Source organism: Drosophila novamexicana, unplaced genomic scaffold, assembly GCF_003285875.2.
Source record: "Drosophila novamexicana strain 15010-1031.04,08,12 unplaced genomic scaffold, DnovRS2.1 tig00000008-arrow-pilon, whole genome shotgun sequence".
NCBI classification, from domain to species: Eukaryota; Metazoa; Arthropoda; class Insecta; order Diptera; family Drosophilidae; genus Drosophila; species Drosophila novamexicana.
Window position 1 is genome coordinate 5,741,622 of NW_020824765.1, and position 27,083 is coordinate 5,768,704.

The 27,083-nt window shown below is 40.0% G+C and overlaps 4 protein-coding genes across 6 annotated transcripts; 3 read left to right on the top strand and 1 right to left on the bottom strand.

Annotated features, from left to right (window-relative positions):
- The first annotated feature begins 1,863 nt into the window (after positions 1 to 1,863).
- Positions 1,864 to 4,022, top strand: LOC115759535 (ornithine decarboxylase 1-like). The gene is made up of 7 exons (XM_030700490.1): positions 1,864 to 2,153; positions 2,211 to 2,368; positions 2,428 to 2,551; positions 3,195 to 3,368; positions 3,425 to 3,673; positions 3,731 to 3,799; positions 3,861 to 4,022. The coding sequence occupies exons 1-7, from the start codon at positions 1,890 to 1,892 to the stop codon at positions 3,999 to 4,001; spliced, it is 1,179 nt and encodes a 392-aa protein (XP_030556350.1). The 5' UTR covers positions 1,864 to 1,889; the 3' UTR covers positions 4,002 to 4,022.
- Positions 4,023 to 5,687: 1,665 nt separating this feature from the next.
- LOC115759515 (slit homolog 2 protein) lies at positions 5,688 to 9,680 on the bottom strand. 3 transcript variants are annotated; one of them, XM_030700478.1, is made up of 10 exons: positions 8,974 to 9,680; positions 8,104 to 8,640; positions 7,987 to 8,045; positions 7,303 to 7,466; positions 7,110 to 7,246; positions 6,897 to 7,049; positions 6,655 to 6,835; positions 6,429 to 6,568; positions 6,184 to 6,362; positions 5,688 to 5,765 (listed from the first exon to the last, which is right to left on the bottom strand). In XM_030700478.1, exons 2-10 carry the CDS (start codon positions 8,480 to 8,482, stop codon positions 5,748 to 5,750), a joined length of 1,410 nt encoding a protein of 469 aa, XP_030556338.1. In that variant the 5' UTR covers positions 8,483 to 8,640; positions 8,974 to 9,680; the 3' UTR covers positions 5,688 to 5,747. The 3 variants fall into 3 exon arrangements, with proteins under 3 accessions (XP_030556338.1, XP_030556322.1, XP_030556330.1); XM_030700462.1 differs by lacking the exon at positions 5,688 to 5,765 and having other exon boundaries at positions 6,065 to 6,362; XM_030700470.1 differs by lacking the exons at positions 5,688 to 5,765; positions 8,974 to 9,680 and adding an exon at positions 8,873 to 8,891 and having other exon boundaries at positions 6,065 to 6,362.
- A 529-nt stretch (positions 9,681 to 10,209) lies between these two features.
- Positions 10,210 to 11,262, top strand: LOC115758393 (aquaporin-like). Its single transcript, XM_030699032.1, has 2 exons — positions 10,210 to 10,824; positions 10,897 to 11,262. Exons 1-2 carry the CDS (start codon positions 10,288 to 10,290, stop codon positions 11,086 to 11,088), a joined length of 729 nt encoding a protein of 242 aa, XP_030554892.1. The 5' UTR covers positions 10,210 to 10,287; the 3' UTR covers positions 11,089 to 11,262.
- A 693-nt stretch (positions 11,263 to 11,955) lies between these two features.
- On the top strand, positions 11,956 to 13,468 carry LOC115763929 (probable aquaporin NIP-type). The gene is made up of 2 exons (XM_030706724.1): positions 11,956 to 12,553; positions 13,075 to 13,468. Exons 1-2 carry the CDS (start codon positions 12,053 to 12,055, stop codon positions 13,249 to 13,251), a joined length of 678 nt encoding a protein of 225 aa, XP_030562584.1. The 5' UTR covers positions 11,956 to 12,052; the 3' UTR covers positions 13,252 to 13,468.
- The last annotated feature ends 13,615 nt before the right edge of the window (positions 13,469 to 27,083 follow it).

Consider the following 27,083-nt stretch of genomic DNA (forward strand, 5'->3'; position numbering starts at 1 on the left):
AGTCTTTCTATACGAAATGAAATATTCAAATATTTAGATTTTCTTCCATTAATTTCCATAGAACTATCCTCTCGGATCTAATTTATTTTGTGTTTATGGGAACTGAGCTGTCTGTAAAGTTTCCGGAGTGCAGCAAATAATTAATGATATATACATTTAAATTTCGTGGGCTTATTACAAAATGATTTAAATGCATTTAAGTGTAAATTAAAAAACGAGTTTTTCAATTCAACAACGCTTCACGTTTTTTTTTTTTTGCCAGACCGACGAATGGAACCCAAATTTGAAGCACTTTGCGGCTTGTCCGCGCATTTGACACATCACTCAAAATGAAGTGTGCGAAGAGGCGAAGAGCACATGGAGAAGTACATGAAAAAGGCAATGAAAAAAGTTGTGATGCACTCAAAGCCGAAATGAATGAATGATGACACACGCAGCTAATTGTGCTGGGCAGCCAAAAATGATGATTTGATTTGGAAGTGAAAGTGGAAAAGGGATATGGCAATGATATTCTGCTGTAGAACAGATCTTAAGCGTGACTGGATGCATTTCTGGGAGACAATCGCTCAATATTGCTTTTTTGACAGCTGTCAAATGATTTTTTGGTTCGACCCTTTCCTGGCCAAAGGGTGCTGCGTGCCATTCGTTGACTCGCCCAATTAACGATTGATCGATACACACACACACACACGGAGATACACACACATGCTGACAATTGCAATATCGATTTCAAGAGTTTGATTTTAATTTATAATTGCCCATCAATTGGGCAGAGGGAGTTTGCGGTCGTTTGTCCTTGGTCACAAGTGTCACCCCGCCAGGCAATCCACACCCAACCCTCCTGCGGACACGCCGCATAGATTTTATTGTTATTGTCTGGTGGGCCTGAGGCTCGAGCCTCGCGGGGGTTGGAATATTGCCCAGTTCTCAGTCTCTCGACCACGGAGTGTCAATTATGCGCATTTCGAGTTGCGCTTTGTGAAAATTTACATTTTATTAGTTTTACATGCTCGAGGCATTAAAATTATTTACGATCCCAAATATTGTAGGTTGTAAATAATTTTTGGTCACGTACGATTCTGCCCAAAAATAATTAACTATAAAATGGAGATTCGCGAGATTCATGTAACGGCCTTTGCCCTGACCTTTTGCCGCCAATTAGAGGCGCATTGTTTCCGATCCTATTCACGTCCAGCTCCTCCACCCCGCCCCGCCCCGCTCCGCTGAAAACAAATGGACATTCGAGTGGACACGCGCTCGACTCTAAATGTTTTCCAAGTCTGTTGCGATTTCGTAAATGGATCGAGTTGACGGCAGTCGTTCAACTTTGCCACTTGGCTGATAAGAAATTAAAAAATTGAAAACTCGGGGTTCAAATAAATCTCGACTAAGCGATGCCCTGCACTCAAACAATTTAATTGTTCCACAGCGCATTAAAAACGAATTACTTAAATATTAAATCTATCTATCTGGTTAAGACGGAAGACTCTGCTTTAATTTACAAGGAACATGTGCATATATTAATATTTGGAATATTCAAGTTTTAGGTGCAAATCAAATCTAGCCCTTTATTGCATATGAAAATATTTATAACTTGCAATATTTTCAGTGCAAAGGGCTGCGGAAAACTCAAAATAATGTTGTGTAGAATATATGTTAAGCAAAGGTTTGAACCAGCACCTCGGCTCATTCTTGCTTGGTTCGAATCGTACATTGTGGGCTTGCAGCCCTATTAAACATACGAGTAAAACTTAATCATACCCCCCCTTATAAGCAGTTTTCATAGTTACAGGGTATACAACGTGTGCACATTTTAGCTCTTCGCACAGTCTGCTAATCAGTTAAGGTTTTCAGCTGGCTTTCGCAAGTCGTTTCGTGCCTCGAGAGAAATGAAAGTGGCAGGTATCAACTACTATGAGCACGTGCTGGACATACGCCGGGTTATAGACGAGGCTCAGGTGCAGGACTGCGACGAGGCGCTGAACATATGCGATCTGTCCAGTGTGGAGCGCAAGTTCCGCTTGTGGCAACAGCAGCTGCCCCGCATCAAGCCCTACTATGCCGTCAAGTGCAACGACGATCCGCGGATTGTTCAAATTCTGGCCGGGCTGGGCGCGGGCTTCGATTGCGCTTCCAAAAATGAGCTCAAGCTGGTTCGTATATAGCTCGCCTGTATTTCTATATATTTGATTGTGTATCTATTTAAATAGGTGCTGGACTGTGATGTGTCGCCCGAGCGCATCATCTTTGCCAATCCTTGTCGTCCCATCAGCCACCTGGACTACGCCAAGCAGCGCCAGGTGCTCAAGGGTACCGTGGACAATGAGTTTGAGATTTACAAGCTGCACAAGCATTATCCCAATTCCAAGTGAGTATTGCCTTATCTCTTGTTGAATCTCTCTCATAATTGTGGGAATTTTTCTACAGTCTGATTGTTCGCTTCAAGTCGGAGGCAAAGGCCGCGCAGTGCCCGCTGGGCGATAAATTTGGTTGCGATGCGGACATTGATGCCTCGGCCTTGATGCTGCTGGCCAAAGCTTTGGATTTGACAGTGAGTCAGACAAACAGATTGTCGATAACTAAAATCAAAAGAAAATTTGCTTTGGAAGCTTTTAGCAGGATTCATTGTATTAATTAATGCACTTTAAGCTTAAAAGCTTTCCAAAACCACTGTAAGCACAGTTTTGCCTTAGGTATTGAAACTTTAGTCTTAAAGCTTTTTCCCTTTTTGCTGGATTAATCCTTAACTAGAGCTTTAGAAGCGCTTTCAGCGAGTTGAACTAGTATTATTTAAAGGCAAGCAAAGATTTATGGGATTTTGAAGAGGTTCTTTTTAGCTCAGGTAAACATTAAAGCTCAAGAATTTCGCTGCATTTACCTTTAAATTAATATAATTGAGCTTTTAAGCTCAAGAGTGCTTTAAGCAAAGTAGATTGTGTTAAAGGAGTGTAATTGAATTAATCAAAAGCTCTTAATATATTCTAGTATTTCTCGCGCGCAGCTAATTTAATTCGCTGGATTAATCCTTGTATTTAACCACTTTAAAAATATTTCAAAGCTAATGTTATTGTGCTTTTACCAGTTACCAGTCATTTGCCATGTCTATAGTTAAAACGTTTCTATGTATAATTATTCTTGCAGCTAAGAACCTCTTTAGGCTAATGTCATTTTATATAATATGAATATTTGTTCAGGTAACAGGCACCAGCTTTCACGTTGGCTCCGGCTGCACTGAATTGGAGGCCTACGAGCGTGCCATCAAGAAGGCCAAAAACATATTCAAATTTGGCGAACTGTTGGGCTACGATCTGAAGCTATTGGATATTGGCGGTGGTTTTCCGGGCAGCGATGATGAGCAGTTCGTAAAGGTAAAGGTGCTGCAAATTAAACAGAAAGAAAAATATTAAACGAAATGTAATTCCAGATAGCTGCCAATGTGAATCGCGCCGTACAGAGGCATTTTGCCGATGAGCGCATTGAGATAATCGCCGAGCCGGGTCGCTTCTTTGTGGCCGCCGCATATACACTGGTCTGCAAGGTTCATGCCAAGCGCGAGGTGCGCAATGCGGCCGGCAAGCTGGACACTGTGATGTACTATCTGAACGATGGGGTCTACGGCTCCTTCAACTGCATACTCTACGACCATCAGCTGGTCACAGCGCAGCATTATCTGGTAAGTGTGAGAAATCTATATGAATATATATATAATAAAAAGAATTTTATATTTTAGGAGGGAGCCGAGTCCTTGCCCACATTCAAGAGCCTGATCTGGGGTCCCAGCTGTGATGCGCTGGACAGAGTTAGTTTAAAGAATTTAAGCTATTTCTTTTTGTATTTAATTTTATTTATTTTTTCTTAAGATATCTGAGAATCTGCGTTTGCCCAACCTGAATCGTGGCGATCTGCTGGGCTTTCCGAATATGGGCGCCTATACGGTGCCCATAGCGAGTGCTTTTAATGGTTTTCCCCTGCCCAGGACCCTCTACTTTCAGGCCATATGACTAAGGGTTGTCGCATATCAAATAAATACACTCGATATGTGTGTGTTAGTAACCAATATGATTTTTTATTCTTTATAATTGCTCGATTGGGAACACACAGTGTGCCTGGATGGGAACCCCTGCACACTCTGTGCTCCGCAACGAAGACAACGGAACTGCTCCATGGATTCGGTTTGCTTTTGTTTACGTATTTTGGCAATATTTTGAAAAGAACAGCTGAACAGCCGCAACTGACCCGAGTTGGGTTGCAGCGCATTCTTTTGAAAATATTTTGAATACTATTGAAATTGCTTTCGGGCAAGGACGCCAGCTAACGGCTAACTGACCCAACCGAACTGGCGAACTTTGCCCAACAAAGCGGCTTTTTTGGACAATAAAGTGTAAATACAAAATAGCTTATGCACAATACTTAGCACGAAACAGGTATATATATGTATATATGTATAACTTAGTTCAAATACAGGTCAATAGAGGTACATAGAAAGATGTAAACATCGAAAACAAAATAAGAAAACAATTTCAAAAATTGCATTTTTTTTTTGTTCTAAATTGTTGCACATGCTCAAAAGTAGTTGTAAAAAATGATTTTTGTATATTCTTGTTTGTTGCATTTAGCGAGTCAGCCAATTATTGGCGCACTCCCGATATGTTGTGATATTACAATATATAGTATTGTATATGTATAATATATATAACGATTATGTATATAATAATTGATATCGTGTATATGCGGATGCTGCAACTGATCCGCCTAACCGCTTCTTGCTTCATGCTTCTCTCTTCGGCTTGCATATAAAGAGTACAAACTACTTATTTCATAATCAGTTCTTGGTGATTGATGCAAATGTTATTCTTCTTCCATTCGAACGCGTACAATTTTGTTTTTCATTTATATTACTTTTTTTGTGCTTTATGTTTTTGTATATAAATAGCATTAGTATTTCTTTGGTAAATAATCGATAAATATTGCAAAAATTTCGACTAGGTTGCATGCTTTTTGATATGCTGCTTGGAAAAACTTGAATAGAAAATGGAAAATAGAAAAAACCACAAAGAAATTGTTTATAATGATTGTATCTCACAACAGCGACGACAAGACGACGACGACACAGTACTACACAGAATAAATAGGTACATAGATATACACAATACACATAGAATTTGGTAGTAGTATGTGTAAGTAGTTAAATTCTATATAATTATGGTAATAATAATAATAATAATGATAATAATATCGCTTAACTTGTAACAATTCACGTTTTCTGATATGTTTCGGTTTTTGTTTTTGTTGCTTTCAAATTTGAATCTCTAAATTGTTTACTTAAGTCTAAGCTACCGTTTTAATGCCTATCGATAACACGATTTATACCGTTTTATACCGTTAACAATTAATTATCGATTTTTTTTTTAAATTTTTAACGGTTCTGCCTAAGTTTTAAGCAACGATGTCGGGCTACTGTCCACAGTGCGTATATGTTTTGTGTGTTGTTTATGGAATTCATGATTTGTTTATCTTTACTTCTTTACTTCTTAACTTCTTTTCTGTGTTTTTTCTTTCTCTCGCGATTTATGACACATTGGCATCAATATAATATCAATACAACAAGGTGGGTGTGTATCATTTTCATTTTGGGTATTCAGTTTCGATGGGGCACTTGCGGGTGATATTGCAGCTTGTTTTTTGGGGGCTGTTGTTGCTGTTGGTTGCGTGCATATTGAGTCTAACAATTGCCAGAGTTGCATAATTCACGGATTCACTATAATCTATAATAAAAAATACAATACAACAACACAGAAATGGTTTGTAGGCGTACAAAAGTGGTTTTTGGTATTTTAGTTTTGGTTTTGGTTTGGTTTTTGGTTTTTGGTTTGGTTTTTAAGGGGGCATAAGTATCAGTTCGTCTATGTCTGATGATGATGATCCATCATGAACACCCATACAATAATGCGTGTATATATATACATATATATATGTATATATGTATATATATGAATATATATACATGTATATGGATAACTAAACGGAAAAACGGATGTGAATGCAATTGATACGATTGCGTATGTTGCTTGGAGTTGCATATTAAACGCTACTCATAAATGCCACACTACACATGGCTATTTGGGCCAAAATGTTCACTTGCAGTATCCGCATGAGACCGCCGCTGGTGGGTGAGGGACTCACATTGAGGCCAGCGCAGTGCATCTTCTCGGTGGGCATCGCTTGCACAAAGTACTCGCGATTATCCAGCGACATGTGACACAATGGCTTCTTCTTTTGTGACATTTCATCGTCCTTGTTCTTCAGATCCTCCAACAGCTTGGGGAACCAGGTCAACTCGCACGAACAGTTCAACGGATTGTCTGCACAAAGATATATACATGTATATCAATTTAAGATTCAATATAATCTATTGTTACAACACTTGCCAGTTATGTCAATTATGCGTAACGTATCGATGACTGGTTCCATTGTATCCTGCGGTATTCGCTGCAACTTGTTATTCTGCAGATTCAACGTTTCCAGCGAGTTGAGATTCTCGAATAGAGTGCTGGGCAGAACTTTGATGCTACAAATCGAAATGTATGAGAGACGATAAATATAGACGTTAGTTTGGAACTCTTTTTGTTTTTTGCTATCTATTGCGTGCTTTACTCATTCTTCTGCAGATTGAGAAACGTCAGCGAATCGCCGTATCCGGTAAAAGCATCATCGGCCAGCACATTGATATTGTTGTTCCGCAAATCCAAATGGCGCAGACGATGCAACGGACGCAGTGCCTCACTGGGTATGGCGTTAATATTATTATCGCCCAGACGCAAGTACTGTAGATTCTCTGTAAATTTTTTATCCGTCATTATGTGAGCCTTTTGGAAGGACGCTTCGCTTCAGCTTACCCTCAAGACCCCTAAACGCATCCTTATCAATTACGCTGATCTTATTGCCCTCCAGTTCCAGCGAGTTGAGTAGGCTTAAGTGGGAGAATACATTTGCAGGCACGGTTGTGATCATATTATGCGCTAATATCAAAGAATCCAAATTCTGTAGACCTGTCAAAGAGTAGATCAACTTTAGAAGCTAGTGTTATTGGAAATTTACAGCAGCCTTACCTTCAAAATCGCCCTCACTGATCGTACGTATCTTGTTCTCCTGTATCTCGAGTTTCTTCAGTGTGTCCAATATGGAGAGCGCCTTTTGTGGCACGTTCGATAGATCGTTGCCACCCAGATTCAAACGCTTTAGTTTTCTGCAAATTCAATACAAAATTAGTCTTTGAATTCAGTTAAGCTTAATGCTATTTACTTCTCCAGGCCGCGGAATGCTTCGGGATCGATCTGGGTTATTTTGTTCTCATAGAGCGTAAGTATCTCCAGCGTGTCTAGCCCTTCGAAGGCATTGTTATGTATGACGGTGATTTTATTGTGGTTCAAGTTCAAAATTAACAAGTGATACAGATGTTGCAGCGCCTGTAAAATACGATTATTTTCTTTAATTTATGATATTCAGCTTAAATATAATAATATATTCTATTAAAAAATTGTAGAACCAACTGAGTGGTAAACTCTTTTTTAAAATTAGATTTTCTTAAATATTATTTAAAATAACATTGATTAAGTCTTATTTGTCAGCGAAAAAAATTGAAACATTCCAAAGACTTGCCATTCTTTCTATAAGAAAGAATACGTCGGAATCTAAATATTATATGTAAAATATGGATATATTCATTCAAATCGGAATTAATATGTGAATAGTACAAATACTATATAAATTTGCATATGACAATTTAAAACAGCCTCTTATGTACGAGTCGCAAACTTGCTTTTTCTCTTAAAGCTATTTGAATAAATGCCAAAATGGCCGCTGGGCATTTAAAAGTTATCGATAACTTAATCGAAATATGTATGCCGATACAAATGTGTTTCGGTATTTTATTGAGATCAGTTTGCCGATAGTCATGCGGTATTAAATACAAAAGGCGGAACTGACCTGCGACGGCACAGTTTTCATCTGATTCAGTGACACGTCCAGCTGTGTGAGTCCATTGCCTACAAAATGGAAATGATAATTATTTTGGTTAATTCTGATGATTTGGGCGGCACTCACCCAGCGAACTCAATGCATTCTCCTCGATGGCCGCCAGGCTGCTGTTGTGTATTGTCAAATGGCGTATGTCCAGAGCCAGAAATACGAAACCCTGCAGCTTGGGCAGATTATTGTGGCGGAGCTTCAAATAAAATATGATCGGACTTTTGCCCTTCAGCGTGCCCATCGATTTGGTAATATGCACCAGATCCGTGGCCTCGCACAGTATATCCAGTCCGTTCTTCTTCACCGTGCATATGCAGGGCGAAATATCGCCCTGCTCTGGGCACACTTGTTGCGGTGTGCCCTGGGCGAGTGTCTGTACCAAAAATAACAGCAGACATCCAATGGCGCCCGCTGTATGCGTGTAGTGGACAATCAGTTGCCTTTGTCCTGCCATCTTGACACTCACACACACTCACGCACACGCACACACACACACACACACCTTAGCTGAGCTCAACTTGATGTCCGTTAGAAAAAATTGCGCTGTTGTCGCCGCTGTCGCCGCTGTTGTCGTTCTGAGATTCTCTGATGATGCTATTTACAATTGTGTTCCTGTTAAGAGCATAAAAGTAGATGGAAGAGTCGGTTACGGCTGCAGCGTATTCAAAATCAGCTTGAAATGGAAACGAAAACCCACAGCGAAAAGCGAATTACAAATTAAGCGCACAATGCGCCATTTTATATGTGTTTGTGTGTGTACGTGTGTGTATGTTTGTATGTGTGCGTGTGTGTGTGTTTGGCGGATTAAAAATAAATTGAACTAATTGAGCAGCTCTTTACGTACAGTCGTTGTTGCTGCAGCTGTTTTCTCTGCGTCCGAGTTACGCATGAAAATGCCAACAAAATTAAAGAAAACCAAAGAATGAACATTGATTGTGAGCTCACCTGAAATGTTTGTCCGTCCCTATTTAATTAGTGCCAAATTAAACATGCTTCTTATTGCGATGCGATGTACTGCGACGTATGTATGTGTGTATGTGTGGGCTTTCAGAGCAGAACTTCCACCGAGAAGCAACAATTAACCGTTGCCCGCTGTCACTGTGCTTTAACGGACCAAGCACACACACACATTGAGAAACAAAGACGAGCACCCCCTACCCAACACCTGGTGGGTGTGTGTGCGCGGGGTGGTTGGGTGTGTGTGGTCTGTGGCTTTAAGAGGGGCGTGTGCTTGCGCGCGGCGTATTGTGTAAACTCGGTCAGAGTGTGTGTATAACGATGTAACGGAAAATCGATATCATTCAAAAAATGTTGTCGACCGAGCCTTCTTCTTCTATTATTATTATTATTATTAATTTTAATAACGTTGGCTTTTACTATCGTTAGTTTTTATTAATTATAATAACTAATTGCACATAGTTGAGTAAACTTCATTAGACGCTGCAAGCTTATTTCAATTGCTGTCGCATTGAGACGACATAATTATTGTTGCGTCTATTTGCATTTGGTTGTGGCAATGCTTTAGGTTTTTATTTGTATTATTTATTGTACATTTTTCGCTGCCGCGCGCCGACACACGCATTGGATGGGTGTATGTATTTGCGTATATGGGGAAAATAGTACAACAGCGCGTGTAAGAAGCACGTTTACTTGGCAAAACCGACGACTGCGGACTGAAATTCAATTTTTAAAATTGAATGTCTGCCGTTTCATTTGGGGGTTGTTGATTCGTCGTTAGTTGCTTGCGCAGTGTTGGTAAGCGAGCGAAAATGGCGTTGCCACCCCGCAACGCGATATGGTCACCCTACAGAATAAACATATACGTTACGAATCGACTTAATAATCGAATTGCAGCTCTGTGCTCGGTTAGGCGCCTCTTAAAATTCAAATTTGAAAATGTTAACAAAAATGTGAAGGGGCTGGCATCAAAATATTTGTGAAAATGAATTATGTTTGCATTTAATATATTCAACAGACTATGAAGAAACATAAAAAAGCATATCCTTCCAGAGTTGAATTTTGTTTAACCGATTTATACATAGTTGTTATACTAATATTAATATTATACAATTTTCAGATCAGATCTTTCTGACGATTCGTGCATAGTTATAGCAGGCTTTAAGAAACGTTAAAAATGAAACACATGTAATAAAAAAAAATGTTAAAAGAATCATAGCAGCAAAGTTCATTCAGTCGGGCAAACCAAATTATCGAAGTTTTTATTTTATTTATATTATATTTAATTATCCTTTTTCAAAAATGGGTAAATGTAATAAGGCGTTAATTGTAAAACTTTTGTGCGAGTTTCTTGCCAGCTTCTTTGTACAATTTATTGGCTGCGCTCTTACCGAGGAATCCTTCTTAGGTATCTCATTGCCTACAACGGGCTCATTTGCCTATGCAATGAGTTGGGGCGGAAGTGTTCTTGCGGCGACGCAAGCATTCCGGATAGTGTCTGGTGCACACATAAATCCGTGTATTTCCATTGCATCCATGATACTCGAGAACGTAAACATTCTCGATGGCATGCTTTATATACTCATGCAGCTTTTAGGATCGGCCTTGGGCTTCGGTCTCTCATTTGGCATATTCTATGATTCGAAATTCAAAAACAAGAAATTTTGCTGTACGGCGATAACGCTGGATCCTTGGTGGAAAGCGATACTGTTGGAATTTTATATGACCGGAGCCTGGGTATTTGCCATGTGCGCTTCATGGCATGAAAGCAACGAGATGATGTTGGAGTCAATTTCGCTGCGGATTGGATTGGTCGTCGTTGCTGCCACCTATGTTGGAGTAAGACTCGCAATGCAGTGAAATTTAATGCAATTTATATAATTCTTCAATGTGATCTGCTGCTATTTCCAGGCCAATTTCACGCGATCCTGCATGAGTCCATTTAGATCCCTCTGGCCAGCAATAGCCGCCGGTGTCTACACGCACATCTACGTTTATGTGGCTGTGCCCCCACTCACGGCGATTCTGCTGGCGGTAGCCTGGCGATTTCTCTATCTGCAGGGCAAATCGGAGACTGTCAAGCCTGAAGAAGGTGGTGAATAAGGGGAACGGATTTCTCTCCACAATGTGGAAAAGGAACACAAGAGTAACCAAAAGCCAAATGAAAATTATTTCAGAACTCTTCCAAACTGAAGAGCAATATATCAATGTGTATGTGTCTATCCCATTGTCAGCAACATGACACCAAATGACAATAAAATAATACATTTTTTCGAAGTGGGAAGCAGGAATATTCGTGGTGATAAAGCTCCTATAGCTATAGACAAACCCTTTTAACTTAAGCCACAATTTTAATGGTATTGTCTTTTTTAAGATTCAACTGCTGAAAATTTCATTAGGATCGGGTATATTGGGCAAATTTTTTTGGCAGTCCAAATTGAAGAATGTTTATCTAATTTTAACATGATGAGTACCAATAAAATACGCTTTTCCAAATCTGTCATTCTGTCGAATTCATAGAATATGTAACTCTATTACATGTTGCCTAGATTTACATATATATATATATATATTCGCTTTTTTCGTTTTGCTAAAATCCTGGTAAATTAATTATAATATAATGTAATATAATCATATAATATAATAGGAATTATTTTTTATAAGAAATAGCTGAGAGCTACAAGCAGAAAACTATTATAACGCGGCTTTTTTCAAACGCTCGATAACAGCGATTAATGATTCGATTACTGTTAATTAGATTAAAGAAGAAATCGAGCTGCCAGAGTTTTTTAACGAGAATTTCCCTAGTTCCGGCGTTAACTATGTGAACTAATGTTCGATCGGTTCGTGAACCAGGCTTTTGGCGCGGGCCTTTGAATATTTGAAACTTTTATGTAGAGTTCGTATTCTCCATATCTCTAGTAGGCTGAGGTCAATTTAAGCTTATGATTATGGCAGATCAGCCGGAGAAACAAATAGTTAAATTCAAGTATTATTTCAAACCGGAGCACAATATTTCCTAATAGAATAACTTTTTTTGTCACGTGTCACGGTAAAAATTTAAATCATGGGAAATTTTAAGTGGGACATGGAGCTTCTCAAGAAAGTGTTTGCTGAATTTACTGGAACCGCGATGGTTCTAGCACTTGGATGCACAGTTGACGGCACGCCGGATGCGATGAAATCGCTCGTCTGGGGCCTCATTTACTTGGCGGCTATTCACATATTCGCCTTCATGAGCGGCGCCCATCTGAATCCAGCTGTGAGTGCCGCTGCCACAATTGTCGGCGTCATGGAATGGCAATTGATGCTCTGCTATATGCTTGCCCAATTACTGGGAGCTTTCTGTGGCGCTGGAATGGCATTTGGTGCACAGCCAAATGGTGCCAAACAGTTCTGTGCGACTGTGCCCATCTTGAAGGATTACTTGTATCTGGTGGTTGAGCTTCTTGCAATGATGCTCTTGATGTTTGCCTATTGCGCGATCTGGGATAAGCGCAGTGATAATGCATACGACACGATGTCTCTACGCATTGGATTCACAATCGCAGCCTTGTCCTTTGCAACGGTAAATATTGTAACATAGAACCAATATATAGATGCCAATCGATAGTACTGATCCTTGCGAGTCCAAAATGGTATAAAATTCCAAAAACGTACATTATTTGGCCGAGATATTCATGAAAATCATCAAAAAAGGTTGACTTTACTTACAAACGAACCGTTTTTTGGTCAACAACTTTTTTGAGGCAATCGATTTTCAATTTGTTTGAATGCCATTTGATAGTAGGGATCCGTACGAATTCAAAAAGGTATAACATTTCAAAATCTGACGATATTGCTCTTGGGCTAGCCAAATTTAATGAAACCAAGACCTGGGTTATATACTCTTCTTTGTTTATGACTATGATTGAAAATTTAACCAAACTAGTTAGAGGGAGGTCATTGGTTCGAATCCAGCAGAAACACTTGTGTTTTACTTTTACTTGACGCGGAACATATATACATATATATATATATATACTTATATACACGGATAATATATATACACATAAATATAAAATACACACACCCCATTTTATTTCGCAGATCAATTTGGGCGGATGCAGTCTGAACTTCTTTCGCAGCCTAGCTCCAGCTTGCATAAGTCAACAGTTTAATGGCTTGTGGGTTTACTTTGTTGCCCATTTGTTGGCCGCCGTATTGGTGCCCGTGCTTTGGCGTTTCCTCATCGCAGAGGAGAAGCCTGAGCCCGCTGACGGATAATGTGTCGTCACAAGAATATATGCAAAACAATAAGACAAAGTCGGGTGTATATAACTAGATATATATGCGTATATATATTTATATACATATATATACATGGTTTGGCGTAAACGTGAAATCTATATGAATACAACAATTTTTCAAATTTATTGTATATTTACATGTATTTTATACTGTGCTCGATGTATACAAACTTATACAAAATGTTGCATATAAGAAAGTTCACACATATATTACGCTAAACAATTTGAATATTTAAATATTTTACTTTTTCTGGTATCAACGCATATAATTATCGATATCGATAATTTATTTCAATAAACTCCGATTATCAAAGCTACGAAGCATCGGGTTTTCTTTTTAGCCAAAACCTTACAGGGTATATTAAGCACTATTTTTGAGCCATGTACTAATTGAAAGTCGATTAACTGAGTCACTTAAGTCATGTCTGACTATATTTATTAATCGATACGCCTGCTTTAATATCAGATCATGCGCCGATTCCATTAAATCGATAAAAACTGCTATCGATTTTTGATACTTAGGCTCTTGTATTCTATACGCAGATAAGGAATATTTCGGGAATATTTCAATTAGGGTATCTAACAGTCGGGCAGAGAATTTAATTTATGCCAACTGGCTGGTGGTTACAGAGTATATTCCAATTAGAATTTGTGAATTGTTATTTCCAATAACCGTTTAATTTATCGATTTTTGATGACAATTTTCACGATTACCATTTCCAGAACACATCGATTTGGTCTTAAAGCCTGCCTGACTATTCGAATTTTTTTTGTTGAGCGGCATTGAAAACTCCTTTGATGATGATCAGGTTACGGCCGCACGTGGGCGTAATTTTCTCGCAATTAGGATGCGATTACGATAATGTGACCCGTCGTCGCCGTCGAAAGGGTAATTGAAGAATGGATAGGTGTTGGTGTTGGTCCTGGTGCTGGCTTCTTTGTGTCCACGGCCCTTGCCGTGTGGCCACGTGCCATCAGACGCCTTCGCGCAGTTTGACTCTGGAATGGCTGAGGGCTGGTGGGGTAAGGGGGTAAGGGGGCACGGGGCGGCGGGGATTGACAGTTTCAATTTGCAAGCTTGTTGCCTTTTGTGGAACGTCTTGGGGGTTGTTCGCCAGCTGACGGATTAAGTTTTGAGGGCAGCCAGATGCTGCTGCTGCTTGGCTGTGGTTTCTCCAAGGAACTGAACGGAACTCAAGAGAACGGGGCACGGAGAACGGAACGGGGCTTGGGGACGATTTTGTACACAATTTGAATTTGACAAAGTGCAAAATCCTTTGCACTTTGAAGACTGATTGACTTCTTATCCTTGAATGGATTTGAATAGAAATGTATTATTTCACATTTGGGGGTTGGCCTGCCCCTGTGTGCGTGTGTGTGCGTGTGCGTGTGCGTGTGTGTGTGTGAGTGTTTATGTAGCATAAACAAACGGAAGATAATCAAGATGTAAAACACAATCCGACAAGCGAGTGGCGCCTGCGAGGGCTTCTGCTGTGCAGCTTCTCGCGCGGCTGAAATTCAAAACCAAACAAACCCGTTGCAGAATCAAAAGGCAAGCGCTTGCCCAAATTACAGTTACAGTTGAAGCCGAAGGAAAGTGGGCGGTGCGGGGGCAGGTGGGGGGTGGCGCCACTGGAAAATTGTGAAACGGATTTTTCAGCATTTCACTTTGTACTCGCCGAGGGAAACTGTTATTAACTTAATGAAGGACTGTGCTGCGCCCACACACACACACAGACAACCACATTTTACCTGACACGTGATTCGGGTGACGGAAACACTCGAGCTGTTGGGGGTGGGGAGGGAAGGAGGGAGGCATGGCACGGGAAAAGCTCAAGATGCTACGCCAGCAGGAAATGGATAGGAGTAGTCGTAGACGACGAAAGCCAAGCTCTTTATTATGCTTATTATAGATTCGATGTCAAGCTATCAATTGCTGAGTAGCTACCTTTACTTGAGATATTCGAAATATATATATATCCATATATATTTATTTTTTGGAAAATCAATAATTGGTTTCCATTTGAAGTTTTTTCATGCAAAGGTCAGCCAATCTTCACAGTCAGCTAATTTTGACAGATGTGAAACGAAATACGTATATAACAATCGAGACTCTTGATCCGTATAAGTTTAAAGAGGTATATAATTTTATGACTTAACTTTAAAGATATGAGCCTTTGTCCCGGGTGCATAACATGAAAGATACTTTATTTGTATCTATTATTCCAGAAACTTCATGACAAATATGGTGACTAGTCATCAAAATCTACGAGCTCAACAAAACAGATATCGACATCGATAATTATCGATTATTTGGAAACCGATGAAGTTATCGGCAAGAGTTACCCGCCCAATGATGTAGTCGGGATTATATATGCTTTAAGCAGTGGAAGATATCTCCTTCGAGACATTACACAGTTCATGACAATATTACAATACAAACATATTATTTATATTTGTATGGAACAGTTTGTAAATGTCAAGCTTGGATAACATCTTTAAGAACAAAATTTGTTGGCTGGCTCGACATACATATAAGGGACGTCTGCATAAAAACTGAGATAATATTTGCATACCTGTCACATAAATTTGCACAAGAACAGCATACTCTGTTTTATTACTATTATTATAAGTATACCCATTTCTATACATCGGAATCGATTTGCTGGCATATTTATTCTTAGTTCATCTGCATAGAATAACTGTACGTCAGACAACAGACAGCAAAAATATTAACAAATATTTATTTAAATGAAATTTATACAAATTTGGCTCTGCAAAATAATTATGTCGACCACTGTAGAGCGCTGCATGTTTTGTATTACACAGAGTAAGTACAGCTACAAAATATAAATAAATTAATGAGCCGAAATGTTTTGATGACAATCAGACAATCAGACAATCAGTCCGTCATATTTACATAGATATGCATATGTGTTTTTGAGCATAAATGTATATTATTGTATTTGAAACACTTTGATATTTGAAATGCAGTTAAATGCGCGCCGCAGCAGAGTTGCCAGACAGTCTGCAACAGCGCTCGTTTGTACAGTTATTAATATATACAATTATTTGGCTTATATGGAGGAATGCGCATACTTTTGGCATTATTAATTATTTGCGGCATGTGCGAAGCCCGACTTGTCGCCAGATTCTGTTGCTGTTGCATATTTAACAAGTTTTAACACAAGTCCCGTGCTAGCTGTAATTAAACCAGGAGATATATGGCCACACACACGCACAGACACACAAGCACACACACACGATTGCATATATTGTATATAGGTGTGCGTGCGTGTGTGTGAATGAAGCTCATCTCGCAAAGTGGCAGGTTAAGTAAACAGTTTCATTGTGCGAATTCAATTAAAATTTATTCAAAACGTCAGCGGCAGCTTCTCAAATCTGCGGCGAAGGCAGCGGCAGCAACAACAATGCAACAAAGTGCCACATGCGGCATGTTGCACGCACGCACAGCGTAACTGTAACTGTAACACGCACACAAGCGCACGCAGCGTGTATATATGTGTGTGTGTGTATCTATGCTACGGTCTGCCATTGGCAAAGGGGTGTGTCCTAGGCAGCGGCCACGCCCACACCACGCAAACGCAGACGCGCAATTGCCGCACTTGCGTCAAAGCGAGACAACGCTAGGCGAGAGTGCGGCCCAACATTGTATCTGTTGGCTGTAAATGTATCTGTATCTGTATCTGTATCTGAAGCTGGCAGTTGTAGCTGCGCTGGCACTTGTCGGCGCCGTCGCCGTCGCCGTCGCTGCTGCCGTTGCTGCTTGTAAGTGGTGTAAATGGCAATTTGTCTGCTGCCCGCCGTCGCCCCCGCACGGTAGCGATAATCAACGTTGCGTTGACAGCATATGTATGCGTCTGACTGTATGTATCTTTGTCTGTATCTGTATCTGCCTGTATCTGTATCTATAGCTGTATATCTATTCATTCGCATTCGCGCATTTTGTGCCATATCATCGTCTGCTGCTGCTGTTGCTGTGGCTGCTCCGTCATCATCATTATGATCGTCCATTTTCAGAGTGTCTTATTTTTGGTTGTATTATTTCTTTGTACCGAAAAATAAATGCACATACTTAACATACGTATGTATGTACGTAACATATATGTATGTATGTACCTGCACCATTGGGTTATTTTCAACTTCCGCTGCTCGTCATCCCATCCGCCCATTCGCAGGTATTCGCAGGCGCAGTGCTCCGTCCCGTCACGCCCCGTTCCCTCCCGCTCTGTCCCGCTGCTGGTCCTGGTTCCTTTCCTATCATATCGCCCTTTTCAGCTCTGTGTTATGATGTTAGTTGATGTTCGGCAATAACTAATCAAATTACTCAGCAGTAAATTGTATTTGACGCTGTACAGGTATTTGAATACAGGTGGGGTTATCAGGTATCCGCTGATCAATGTCAAACAACTTTAAAAGCATCTAAACAATTGATGCTAAATAAACTGTTGAAGTGAGCTAAAAACAAGTTTAGATTCACATTATTCGAATATGAACCGAAAGAGATTTTGACGAAGGTTTCATACCTTTGCGGACTTATGTAAATTTAACAGATTCTCCATTATGTCAGAGAGAGGAAAGTTTGGTCAAGATACATTTAAAAAGTAAGCGATTAGTTTGCGGATAGATGGACAAGACTACATTATATACAAACAAGATACTTAGTTCTTTGAAATGCATTCCATTCAGATTATAATATATACTATTCTTAATATAAATAATTATCACATCAATGCATAATAGCCAATTTTATCATAGATAATCATAATATTCATAATTAATATTATTATTAATATAATATACTTAAGTCTTAGAAATTTATTCTATTCGTAATATAATAAATATTAATATTATTAATAATAATAAAAAATATTATTATTTTCATTATTTTTATTATCAATAAAACATTATTGTTATTAAATGGTTTTACTTGTATTTTATGAATATTATATATGCACTGAGCTTACACTGACAAAAATAGCCTAAATATCTTCATATAAATAGGATCTACGACTTTCCCAGAATATATGTAATGCATTAACTTATGTACATTATCAAATCTGCAAGCTTATATTTATACACATATAAATCTATAATCAACCAAATAAATATCTCCATTTTTCTTTAAAATTGGTAAAAAATAAAATGATTGGCGTACAAAAAAAAAAAAAGAGCAAACATTTTTCTATTACACAAATCGGATAACAAGCATAAAATGAATGCACAGTTTCTGTTGAAGCGATCTTATCTAAGCTATGCCCAATGCCCATCTTTAAGAATGCCTTTAAAAGTATCTTTATCCTTGCCAATGGCTGCCATACAACACGTTCTACGGCAACAACAACAACAACTACACGAGAAAAATGGTTGGGAAGAGATAACAATGGCTGGCAACAACAATCAATGATGATGATGATGATAATTATGCTGATGATGATAATGATGATGACAAGTTGCAGTAACGAGAGAAACGACATTTCGCGCTAACGAATTCAATTGAGTTGAATTTTTCATTTAACGTTTATTTAACTTTTTTTTCTGTTGTTGTTGTTTTGTTTTCAACGGCAACGGTAAAAGCAGCCAGAACCAAAGGCAGTCACAGGGACTCACACACACACACACGCTCACACACACGCACACACACTCGCAGCGAGATGAGCCGTTGGGTAAGGAAGCAGCATCATCTGTTTCACAGTTACGCCACATGTACATATATTATATATATATATTTATGTATATGCATGTGTGTGTGTGTGTGTGTGTGTGTGTGTGTGTGCGGTTATGCTTCCTATGTGTTGAGTGTATATGTATGTGTATGTATGCTTGTGCCAATGGCCGTTGCGTCGCATATATTTGGTTTCGTACTCGCCCATAAATTTATGCCTAATGGCGATATTGTTGGCTTCGCCCCTCTGAATCTGCCCCTGCTCCTGGCCCTGCCCCTGCCCCTGGCCCTGCTGCAGCCCCATCTGCCTCTGACTGTTGCACATTGTGTCATTGTACTTGATTATTAAATGACACATTATGTGATTTTCAACATGTTTCCGAAACTCTGTCGCACACACAAAGGCACCAGGGTATACCATGGCCACGACAAAGGGGAAGGGGGCGGCACAGCATCATTTCATAGTGCTCGTACGTAACCACTTCAAATTGAATTCAAAGCAAACGAAATGGTCGGACGGACCCCCTCTTCCAGCCATTCATCCCCCTGCCCATTGAACCCCTCCCCCCTGGCTGTAACTGTCAGCCAGTTACATGAGCATATGACAGCCATAGAAGGCATTTTATAATATGTTCATTGAGTACGTGAGCTTCCTGTCATGTGGGAGGGGGTTGGACGCTTGCTCGGTAGCATCGCTGTACATGGGCGTAGTCCATTGCTAGAAAACGATTTGGAGTTGATTTTTATTAGTTCTGCTTTGATTTCTATATTAATTCATTTTTTTGGATCTTTAATATTTTCTTGCCTCAATAGCAAGATACCACACACAATTGATCAGCAGAAAATTCTATATAATTTTTTAAAACTTTAACGCACTTAATTTTGTTTTTCCATTTTTTTGAGCCTCTCAATCGTATCCACATAGTCTTCACATACTTGATAAAGAAATATCTTGGGACTTTATATATTGTTCATTTGTTGATTTTAATCAAAGCTATTTCCATGCACAGTAAACATTTTGCAACATGCTTAGAATTCCGCCCCCTGCTTAGTTTCCGACACAAGTTCCAACTACGCCACTGGCCGAAAGTTTATTGTAAATGGCGCCGCATAGACGCGCCCTTTGGGTTGGGCGTGAAACCACTCCCCCTTTTTCTGGGAGAGTCACAGACGGAGGCAGCGGAAGAAAGTGTAGACAAACAACCCCCGGGATAAGGAACAGAATGCCACAAAAGCCGATATTTGGACTCCGCACGGAATGCTCTCCGTCTCGGCAGTTGGTTCAGTTGTGGCTGCTTTTCCAGCATTCCAATCCAGATGCTCCGGGCAGGCCGGGCAGGGGCAGTGCCGCTCCAGCTTTGTAATACAAATAATTGGAAATTTCGCACACACAATGTCCTCCTCAGCTTCATCGGAAAAACTGAATGAAAAAAAAAAAAAATCAAAATAAACTAAAGTCGTCCGCAGTCCGGGTACCGAGTCGCAAATGCATTCACGTCGTCTACGGGGCACGCCTTTTGTGCTGCATAATGAAATTAAAAATAAAATCAAATCAAAAAAGTTACTGTTGCCCCAGCGCATTCACGGAGCGCAGAGTCCATTATATCATTAGGCGCGCACAATATACATATACATATAACATATATTCCATTCAATTTCAGTTTCCAGAAAGGTATTCAACATTCAGCATTGCCAATCAGCTCGGCGAGTGTTGGATTCCATGTTGAGATTCAAATTACAGTTTGCCCAAATGTTAGCATAATCCGAAGCACAGTCGGGGCCCCGATATATAACCATGCACATAAGCATCTGGATAAGGGTGCTTTAAGAGTCAAATACTAAGTAATGCAGAGGGCTGAAATCGACTTGTGTTTGAATATTCTCATGAATTACTCGACAAAAGTCAGCTAAGTTAATTACGAAAAATCATTTGGGCATTTGCAATTAAAGTCGATAAAACTTATGAAAGTTTGGCATTTTGTATACTTATTTAATTTTAAGATATTTTTTTTTATATTATGTTAATATAGCACGAAAAGAAACCTTATTTGTTTTTTAAAAGTGCAACAACATTTTGTTCTTAAATATTCTTGAACTCAGATGAAACTTGATTAAGAAAGTAACGAAAAAAAGAAATTTGGGTACTTAAAAGCAGAATTTACATACTTTAATTAAGTCAAAATAGTTATTAGATAATTAAATCCCTTAGAGAATAAAATGTAGCTGGAGAAATATCAATCTGAATCTTGAAAAAATATGAAAACTATAAACAGAACTAAAAATTGATTGAACATATATTATTAAATTATTTATTTAATAGGAGAAAAATTATAAAATCAAGAAAAAAATAATAATAAAAAACAAATAAAAAACATTAAAGAGATTATGTTTTTTTTTCAGATCAAACTTAAGTAAGTTAGGGAAATAACCTTAGGCAAATCAGCTCTAATCAGATTTCAGATACGAATGGATTTCTTCGAAAGTAAATGGAAAAATTGAAATGATTTATTTGTATTTATTTAGGAGAACTTCGGCTCATATGACGGACCCAATGACTTACATAAACCCACTCAGAAGCTGCTTTGGTTCTTAAGGCATTACGTCTCCTTTTTTATCTAGGATCTCTTGTCTAGACTTGCCCTTAAAGGGAATTCGTCATGGTGTCAGATGCAAGGCGCATTGCCGCACTCTCAAATTGCGCGCTCGGAGCTCGAAAGATGTTGATTCCTTGGCTTTGGATTACCATTTTACCTTTTTGTGCTGTGGCCAGGTTTCATTGGGCTGTAGTTCATTTCCTTTGCTCGTGATTAGTTTGTGGATTTTCCATACTTTTTTCTTTTTTTTTTTTCAAATTTTCTTTTACTCCATGCACATCGATGTTATCGACTGAGAATTGACGTTTGCGGCGGCTCATTTCCGTTTTCGATTTGCAACGGCTTCAAATACGGAAATCAACTTGGTCAGCTGATGGACCAAATTAGGGCCAAGAGGGGCGGTCTCTGGGTGAAAGTGCCGCAATTGCAATGAAATGCGTTTAATTTCATTCCGAGCCTTAATGTTAATTACAATATTATGACAGTTTTGTGGGTCGCAATGAATAATTATCACCTCATAAATTGTGACAAACCGCAAGGCGGTTGCTTTTTTTATAGCTACGAACAACTTCATGTCAGATGTCTGCAGTTGACTCCAGTAGTTGTTGTTGTTGTTGGCCCGAGCCGGGCAGAGTGGCTGCCGGGCAATGATTAATCGCCCAGGTTATTTGAGTCGCAACCAGCCGCCAAATGCAATCAACGTCCGAACGACCCGAGCAAACGTAAATGTTGTGAAAAGCAAATCTAATTACACAAATGCTCGCCGACTATTTGAAAATGGGCAATTTCTCAAGATAGTTATCTAATTAATAGGCCCGAGGCTTGGCCACACCACAGTCCCATTCCCACTCCCATTCCCATTCCCATTCGCATTCACATTTATATTTAAAAAAAAATATACAAAAAGAATAAAAACACACACAAAAATACATTCAGCATTCCCAACGTCCACGTCGACACCCATGCCCAGTTCCACTCTTAATGAGTTATGTTAAGAACAATGGCCTGCGCTTGTATACCATATAATATCTCCAGCTCCGTCCCGGGCCCCTCCACTCCTGGCCAGGGCTTTGCCAAAACATTGCTCCGAATAGGCGTTACAACAATTTATATAACGTCACAAAAAAAAAAAAAGGCAGCCGCAAACAAGTCGAATGCTTTAATAGCTGATGACTGACTCGTAGTTACCCTGTACTCCGTTTTAACTGATATTTTTTAACAATTTGTAGTTTGTATAAAAGTGGGAAAATGCGTTAAATTTAAAACGAATTTAATAAAAAATATATACACTTCTTTTTTGACCACATATGTGACTGCAACTGATCTAAGGGTTAAGGCTAAGGGTTTTTAAGGGTTTTTCCACCATAGTTTACAAAAGCAAGAAAGTTTATCAATTTACGGAGATCGTAATATATTTAACTTAGAAAAAATAGAATATGTAATATAATGTATTTTCATATGAAAAAACAAAAGCTAAAATATTAGGTTATGCATTTTTATATGATGTATAATTATAATCTCCTGCATACAATATTTGGTACGCAAAAGTTATATACATAGATTTCGGTAAGCATATTTGAATATAATCTGAAAATATTAACGATTTTTTGTAGGTGAACTTACTTTATTTTCGATTCATCAAAGAACATTTTAAGCCATATCTTACTGGCCTTTATTTCTTTATCTTTGAAGGACTATCGTATCGCCAGCTCAAGTGTCTAATTTATACTCCAACGAATATTTGCTGCCAAAGAAAATATATTTATATTGTTTACACTGCTGTTAATTACTATAGGGTATTTTAGGTCGCATTCAAAACGAGAAGAAGGCATAAAGTGGCTGCGATGCGTTCAATTACCCGGCAGTTGTTGCCCCCTCCTTTAAAACAAAAGGCTGATTGAGTGACAATTGTTCGCGAGTGCGAGCGAGATGGCTAACATATGGTTGGCGTGCGTGTGTGTGTGTGTGTGTGAGTGTGCGCGCAGGCGCACAACGAATTAAGCTCATTGCGCATTTGACGCGTCGTTTGACGTTTCTCTTTTCAGACGGCGCTCATTAATTGACACTACCTATCAGAAGGGCCAGAGGGGAAGGGGTAGTGGTGAGTAGAGAGTGTGGTGAACAGAGGGGGAAACTACGTAGCTCTCGTAAATGGGGCCCAAGTGGGGGCAATGTGTTGCTCTGTTTTGCTCAAGAGCTGCAAGAGGCGAAAGTGCCGCTCGTTGTAATTACATGAAATGTGCGCTGCATAATCAGGCTTTTTAGCACCAGTTAACCCAATCTCAGGCGTAATAAGGCCCAGCTACACACGGCTAAAAAGTCTGATGTGTAAAGCAATCGCCTGCAATTAACCAGTTAGCGCTTGTTATGCAAAACCTATTTGTTCTGCCATTAGCCCCGAGACCGTGGGATAGTTGACTCTTTGTCGAGCTCAAGACTTGTCCAGTTTGGAGCTGGCTCTCTGGGGGCGCACAGACTGCAAAACGCATAATTGATATTTTATTGGCAACAGTATCGTTGGCCCAGACCGCAAAACAGATAATTTTGACCAAAAATGGCAAATTCGATATTGTTGCCCGGCTGTCCCGGCTGAACAGTTGCCCACTCTGTGGTGATTGGTGTTAATGACTTAATTAAAGCTGCAGTCGTCCAGTTTGCCTCGCTTACCTGCTCCGGCTGCACGTTGCAAGCTGCCCGCTGCCCGCTGCCCGCTGCCTGTTGCCTGTTGGCTCCTTGCCTCATGCAACAGTAGTCGACAATTTCACACTTTTTGCGTGGCAAGTTGACCAACAACAACAACAGAGCTGGCAACTGGTCAACGACAGGCTCAGACACAACACACACACACACACATACACACACTGTCCGCACACACACAGCCTAATCTTGCAGATTTCACGCATGTTTCGTGCCGCGTATCACTTGCCAGTTCGCAGCTTGTGTATGTGTGTGTGGATCGTGCTGCTCCTGCTCCTGCTGCTGCTGCTGTGGATGGGCACGATCTGATTAATATGCGCAACAGCCGCACAGTAGCCCCGAAAATGTCCCAGCCAAATGTTCGCCTCCGGATGGCTCTGGGCGCGCAGCTGACACTGAGCCTCTGACATTTCCATTAGGCGAGCAGCCGAAAAATCACCAAATGCGACTCTGCTCTTAGCCCTCATCATCATCAGCATCAGCATCATCATCATCATCATCATCATCATGGTTGTTGTCATCTTTCTTAAGGAGACCCATTCTCTGCTCCTCGCCGTCCTCATCCTGCTGCTTGTGCTCCTTCTGCGCGGCATAATTATTAAATGCAGCTCAATACATTTGCCGTGCATTGCTCACATTGTTGGGACAACCTAATGCCCAAAGGCATTCCTCTGGAGCCTTATGACTATGGAATGCAGCCCAATCGCACCAACAGCCGCAGAAACAACACAAATATGCGACTGGCTACCAGCTACCTCTCTCCCACTCCCTCGCCTGCTCCTGCTCCAGCTTCAGCTTCTACTCTAAACGCCGGCGCAGTCTGGCGACCAAACAGAGAACGATGTAAATTAAACGAATGCCTGGCCACAGCGCCGATCTTTCATCATCAACGCATCATCGATGCAATTGGTGATCGCAGCTCCCGGCTCGGTTTGGCGCGCCTTTATGAAGCTATTCTGATTTGTATACCCTGTAGAAAATAGAGGAGTTCAAATAAGCACGAATTGATGAATCTATTCGCCTAAAAGAAGAATAAGGTTATATGATACGATCCCATATCGAACCAGACCATATTTTAACTGGCGTACATCTAAATTAGGAGCTTCCTTTCCGACTTAATTTAAAATGTATGCCTATCTACCCTATATATTGACTATTTCATAGAGTTTCGACCATTAACAAAGCAATAATATTATTTAATAATATTTATTTATATATTTCAAATTGATCTTAAACATGGCAATGCTTAAGCCTGCCCAGGGTATCATTTGGGCGAGCTAATTAACTACAGCAGCCTAAGTTCTTGTTAACATAGGTAGGGTACATGGGTAGGGTATATTTTAGGCTTTAGAACTGTCAGACAGGGTATCCCACTGGTCGAGCAGTCTCGACTCCGCTCCGACTTGTTATTTCTCTTAGGAATACGCGTATTTTTCAATCAGTGCGCCTCGGCGCGTCCGGTTTTTGATATTTGACGATTTATTAAATTGCGTATAAATTAAAATATTAAATATTTGCCAACGACAAAACTTTTAATTACCAGCCGTTGCTTGCTTCGCATTTTTCGCAGATATTTCGTGAAAATCTTCAAAAGGGCTAACGAACCATCATACAACCAGGACCAGGCCACAAAAACTGAGGTCTTAGCCACAACAACAAGAACAACAACAACAACAACAATTGAATCCTTGGCACAGAAAAGCGATTTGTGTAACGTTTAAATTGAATTTTGATCCCTTTTGTCGCACACAAATATACTATTATAAATATATCACATTGAATTTTATTTTATTTTCAATTTTCCTTTTTGTGGTCTCTTAAATTGGAACTCTAGAGGTCCAGCTGGGTATGTGTGTGTGCGTGTGTGTGTGTGTGTGTGTGTGACCTGTCAGCGCTTGACATGAAGGTGTCGACATTCACAATTTATTGTCGCATTTACCCACTGGATGCGGGTACAAGCCAGACAGACCATCCCTTCACCACCCCACAGCCAAACACCCCCCCCCCCCCCCTCCCCTCATCTTTCCCATACCACACCTCCCCCTGTAAACTGCTCGCATAACATATAAATATTCAGGTACATGAAATCAGATTAAATTATCTAAAACAAATTGAGTCGCAAACGCAACACAAAGCCAACAACAACTTTGACTAGGGGCGATTGCAGAGTTATTTGTGGGAGGGGGCTAGAGAGGAAGAAGAAGAAGATCAAGCAGCTTGCATGGAAGTGCCGAATACTAAATACCCTTGCAGACTTTTGCAGAGACTTTGCGATTCTTTCAACTGAGTTAAGAGTTATATCATTTATCTGGCCGGAGTTGTCGCCAGACTGAAAATACCCTTTTGCAGGGCTTTAAGCCTTTGCTCTCAGCTGCGCTGCCCGCAGACAGCATATGTGGGGAGTCGTCCTTTTCTGGCTGGATATTCTGGCCAAAAGTTGAGTTCCTGGCCGCGGGCTTGTTGCCAACAAAGCCACGATAAAAACATTCTTTCAGTTTATTAAAACGGTTCGTTGGCTCGTTTTGCGTTTTGGGTGCTTAACTTTTGTCTGTTTTGTGGCCAATCGCCAACCAACCTACCCACTCCCCGCCCTGACCAGACGACACACCCCTGCTCGTTTCCATTAAAGCTCAACGAAGCGCTCATGAAAACACTTTTAATTGCCTTTTAATTGTTTTTGCAAAATGTGATTTCACAGCCATAACGGGACTCGGCACACACACATTTGGCCTAATTACATTTTAGCCTTTTGTACATTGGCTGTCTCTGCAAAAGTGGGCGTGTTGGCCGCCCGCCGCCCGCAACCCCCTCCCCGGTATATCGAAGCACGCG